The sequence below is a fragment of the Rhagoletis zephyria genome, unplaced genomic scaffold (assembly GCF_001687245.7).
Source record: "Rhagoletis zephyria isolate East Lansing unplaced genomic scaffold, Rhagoletis_zephyria_1.1 Rzeph_scaffold_00318, whole genome shotgun sequence".
Classification (NCBI taxonomy): Eukaryota; Metazoa; Arthropoda; class Insecta; order Diptera; family Tephritidae; genus Rhagoletis; species Rhagoletis zephyria.
This window is the reverse complement of record NW_016157402.1, coordinates 148309-153477: the sequence shown is the minus strand read 5'-3', so window position 1 is coordinate 153477 and position 5169 is coordinate 148309. Positions and strand designations below refer to the sequence as shown.

At 32.0% G+C, this 5169-nt stretch overlaps 1 protein-coding gene across 1 annotated transcript in view; it reads left to right on the top strand.

Annotated features, from left to right (window-relative positions):
* The window catches only part of Atg1 (serine/threonine-protein kinase unc-51-like protein Atg1), a 27354-nt gene that overhangs the window by 19611 nt on the left and 2574 nt on the right, over nucleotides 1-5169 (top strand). The window contains exons 2-6 of the mRNA XM_017610534.1: nucleotides 3295-3382; nucleotides 3439-3564; nucleotides 3649-3722; nucleotides 3778-3938; nucleotides 4618-4760. Of these exons, the coding sequence (XP_017466023.1) occupies nucleotides 3295-3382; nucleotides 3439-3564; nucleotides 3649-3722; nucleotides 3778-3938; nucleotides 4618-4760 (592 nt within the window). The remainder of the gene's footprint in view (nucleotides 1-3294; nucleotides 3383-3438; nucleotides 3565-3648; nucleotides 3723-3777; nucleotides 3939-4617; nucleotides 4761-5169) is intronic.

The following is a 5169-nucleotide window of genomic DNA, read 5'->3' as shown; positions in this document are numbered from 1 at the left end:
TTTTAGCAGCTTGAAACTTGCACTTCTTCAGACTAGAATTGAATGGGCTACAAAACTGCATACCAACCTTTTTTCTAAAGATTCTGGTTAAATAGTTGAAATTTTGGTGAAAATTTGCAGAATTTTTATAATTTTTGTACAAACTTGAAAATGTAAATTTATATGGTGTTTGTTGTATTACCAGCTAGGCTTTTACAAAAAAATACGAAACATTAAATAAACTAAAGACAAATAGGCAAAACAGGTTAAAATATCCCACTCCTATTATTTTGTGGACAACTGTATGTACATATTTATATGCATGTAAATAGGTATGTATGTACGTATGTAAATTTGTATATTAATTTAACCTTCACTCTATGAAATGTTTTTACACCCTGAATCCGTATATGTTCTAAATATGAAACAAATCGGACTATAAATACGAATTTTTCAAATATCTCGACACCTGCGCCACGCAGTGTGCTTTATGAAAACTCCACGCAAATTAATCGTAGCGCTATCGACAGCAGCAATACTTTGATATGAAACAAAATGGTTTTGAAAGCTAATGTTATTCCATTTCACGGAAAAATACTGGCATTGACCCAAAATTACTCCTTAACGCTATAAAAATTGGTAAAAAATAGTGTTCTTCAAAAAAAGACCATGCACAATCCACCAGATTTGTTCCATAAAGAAATTTTTTGTATGTTACAAAGTGTAGTGAGCTGCTAGAAAAAAAAAACAAAAAAATCAGTGAAAGGCTTTCCCTAAATTTTACAAGCTTTTATTTAACTTCACTTTTATTGTATGTACATATGTAGTATGTCCTGCAATCAATATTTCACCAACATCCCGATGAGCTAGAGACTTGAGACTTAACACATATGTAGCTCAGAACCCGATGACTATGCAATCTATGCAATCTGAAATAATCCGCTAGGTGGCGCAGGAGTCGAGATATTTGGGAACCCGTATTTATGGACCCATTTCGTTCATACATAGAAAGTTTTTTTTTTCAATATAGATTCACTATTAACTTATTTTAAGCAATTTTCTGCCGTGAAAAATTTTCCAGTATTGATATAAAATTAATAAAAATTTGCTAGTTCCATTTTCAATAAAATAAATAGTTAGATTGTCTAGATTCTGGTATACAAATTAACTAGGTGAAAACCTAGATTATACAATTGCAAATCCCGGTTTACTCGGTATTCGAAAAATCAAAACTAAAAAAAAAAACGCTCAAAAATATTCAAAAAACCGGTTGATGAAACTGGTTTGGAAAAACCGAATCAATCATCCTTATGTCGTTTTAGCTTTTAGCTCTATAAATCACTTCCACATAGATACAAACTATGTATGTATCTATTCATGTACATACATACATACATTGGAGCTATTCTCGAAGTCTTGCAAAGTCCTTGCACAGTTTGCAAAGCTGTCCCATGGCAAAACCGATTTTTACTATGCAATCTGTGCACCGTTAAAGGGCTTCTCAAGGCTACGGAAATTTCCCCATTGGGTATCTTCTTTTCTTTCTATAATCATTTACTTGGTCCATGAGATGCAAAGAACATCCAACATAAAGATGTTGCTGGTTCGTTCCTCCACCTCTACGCGGCTAGTTTATTTCACCACACCAAAAACGAATGTAATCGTACTGGAACGGAAAGAGATGTGCATCTTCATTATATTCTATATTCTTTGACGATTCGTAATGTCAGAAATTTTATAATCCATACAAACATACAAACGGTCAAGATTTTTGTCTTTAACGTTACAGTCGCACGTATATTTCTGTTAGACTATATGAAAGCTGTGTAAAAATCGAAAGTCTTTCATTTATCCTGATTATAAACCTCAAAAGCTACATTTTGTATACAGACTTGTTTCCTATCTTTTGTTATTTTAAAGATAAATGTGGTTTTAAGTGGCTTTTAACGTTATATTTTTTGGAAATCAGTTATATACATATAACGTCACACGTACGGAAAACTTGACGGATCCCGCAACGTTAAAAATTAAACTAAAGTATTTTAATAAAGATCTAGATACAAAGAAACTATAAAAATATTAACTTTTGGATAAACACGTTTATGAGAAATCTACTATAAACCGAAATATACGGTCTGTAACGTTACTTACTGTACTTGACTACATAGTACTTACATATGTATGTATATTCTCCATTTTGATCGCATGCGAGGCACAAGAGAAATGAACGCGCATGCAGTTAAAAATATGTTTATAAGAAATGGTAATTCTTAGGAAGAAGTAATATAAAAAATTTTTACATTGTTTTCAAAATTTTCTTATAGATGCATTCTTTCTGCATTATATGTAAATAAAATTTAAAAAAAAAAATTAAAACACCTGTATTCCTCTATTTTTCGGTTTAACTACAATTAGTTGCCACTTAACTACTCTTATTCCTGAGCTTTTCTGTTTTGGAATGCATTCTGATGATCTGCACAGATAACATATTTCTAGCAGAACTTAAACACAAGCGTAATTTTTCGCATTGACGTCAAGGTCAGCGGATGCTGCACTACATTCGCAAACTATCTTTTTTTTTGTCTTTTCACAGTGTAAAGAAACGTTCACTGCACTGACTGACTAGCCGCCCACAACCATTTCAGATGATAGCAATGGCGCTTAATTTTTTCACTTTATTATCTTAACCGTTGCTGATTGACTTTAATTCTTTCGCATTGGCGCAGATTTTTTGAACGTCCGATTTTTAACTAGGAGAATCATACTTTTTATTTTCATTTATCTCTTTCTTGACACTGATTTTCTAATAAAACATTTTGAATACGTGCATGGTCAAGCTGACAACTATTAAATAAATTTGCATATTTAAATGAAAGTATGTGAATCCATGTACATATGTATGCACATATGTACTGCACAGCATAGAATTATATGTTGATGTACATAGATATTTATTTATCGTTAGCGTAATTCACTAAGGCCCTAGCCAACATTTTTTTCGATACTCCTTTTTCCATAGATTTTGGTGGGATGTATTAAAATACACCTTCAGTAAAAATCTTAACGTCCCAGTACCGAAAACAAGAAAACAACCATTTTTTAAAAAGTCCTACCTGTTTTTGATATTCATTTTATAATGTTTTTTGCTCATTTATAATTAAAAATTTGTTGGTTAGGGCCTTTGTGAATTAAGGTAACGATATGTACCTATGGATTTTCCCATGTGTTTATTGTTAGTTGACATATTTTTAAATACATACTTTTTATATATTTTGTATGTAGATTTTCGATGTTTATTATTCTCTGTAATTACAGTATTGCAACGGCGGTGATTTGGCGGACTATCTCACTGTAAAGGGAACTCTGAGTGAGGACACTGTCAGACTCTTTCTCATACAATTAGGTAAATTTAAATAATTTAGAAAGGTATTGGCGTTGTTATTCTCAATTGTATTGCAGCCGGTGCCATGAAAGCGCTTTACACTAAAGGAATTGTGCATCGTGATCTTAAACCACAAAATATTTTGTTGTCGCACAATTATGGCAAAACTTTGCCTGCGCCATCGAAAATCACATTGAAAATAGGTAGGTCAACATTTATGCGATATTTCATTACATTCATTTACAAAATATAAACATTATTCCCTTTGCTTCTGCATCTATCTGCAGCGGATTTTGGTTTTGCACGCTTCCTAAATGAGGGTGTTATGGCGGCTACACTTTGCGGTTCACCCATGTACATGGTTAGTGGTGGCAGTATATTTTTTAGTAATTCGCAATTCAATTATATTATTTTAGGCTCCTGAGGTTATAATGTCTTTACAATACGATGCAAAAGCTGATCTCTGGTCTTTGGGTACCATCGTGTATCAATGTCTGACTGGCAAAGCACCATTCTTTGCACAAACTCCAAATGAATTGAAGGGATATTACGAAAAGAATGCCAATTTGGCGCCAAAGTAAGAGCTTATTTATTTATATATACTAGTGTTCGCCCAGCGGTTGAAATTCAACCGATAANTATGATGTATATACATACTTGTTCAAATATAACGGAAACTGTTCGTATGCAGTGTCAATAATGAACATCCAAGATTTGGATTTTAGCAGGGACCTAACTGTTATGATTTGTATAGTAATAATAAAACTTTATCCCTTTAAATTGAATTTCTATTTTTATTTTATTTGATCGTTATTTTGTAACTTTTATATTTAAGATCAAAAATACATTATCGTGTTGGATTTTTTTCGACCATGCAGAGACTAACAACATGTTAAGCAAAAGTTTAAAACTTTATACAAAATATAAATTTTGAAATGATTCTATATGTTATTAAACATGCGATATGTATGTATACAACATGTTAAAATTTGTTTGAGTCACTGTATTTCATCATTATTTTGTTATTTCTATATTTTGCGAGGTTATAAAGAATTCGAAGCGGTCTTAAGATTGGAAAAATAAAAAACAAAACGCTTATCGATTAAATAAAGGTCCAAAAATAACGATTATTCTTTATGAAAATGATAAAAATCATCAAATAGCAACTATATCCGCTCAATAAAATAGAAATTTTCATACCAAAAGAAATCAAAATAACGATTATTTTAAGTATTTTTTTAATCATTGTTTCACAGAATACCCAGCGGGGTCTCACCGGATTTACGTGACTTGCTGTTATGTTTGCTGCGGCGCAATGCAAAGGACAGAATTTCGTTTGAGAGTTTTTTCAGTCATCGTTTCTTACAGGGTAAAAAAATCACCACTTCTGTTTCTCCTAGTAAGTCAAAATAACTCGAAGTTTATTCGCACAAGCATACATACATATTTATATGTATGTACATTAGGGTGGTCAAAAAAAAAATTTTTAAGTCAGAATTGTAATGCCCTCACCCCTCAGGATTGTTCTATATCGAAAAAAAGTATACACCTTTTTTTATTTTGATATCAAAAAATATTTAGAAGTCGCTCAAAGCGATCAAAGTTTTCCATGTGTTTTTACATGGGAAATAAACAACTTTTCGTAGAAATGGTATAGAATTCTTGAAAATCACTATTTTTCGATCGGAAAACTCTGTTTCTCTTCAGGAGACTTTCAACAATAATACTCAATTATTTATTTAACCATTTTTTCAATACTAACGATTTTTTATTTGCCCCCCCCCCCCCCCCCCCCCCCCCCCCCCCCC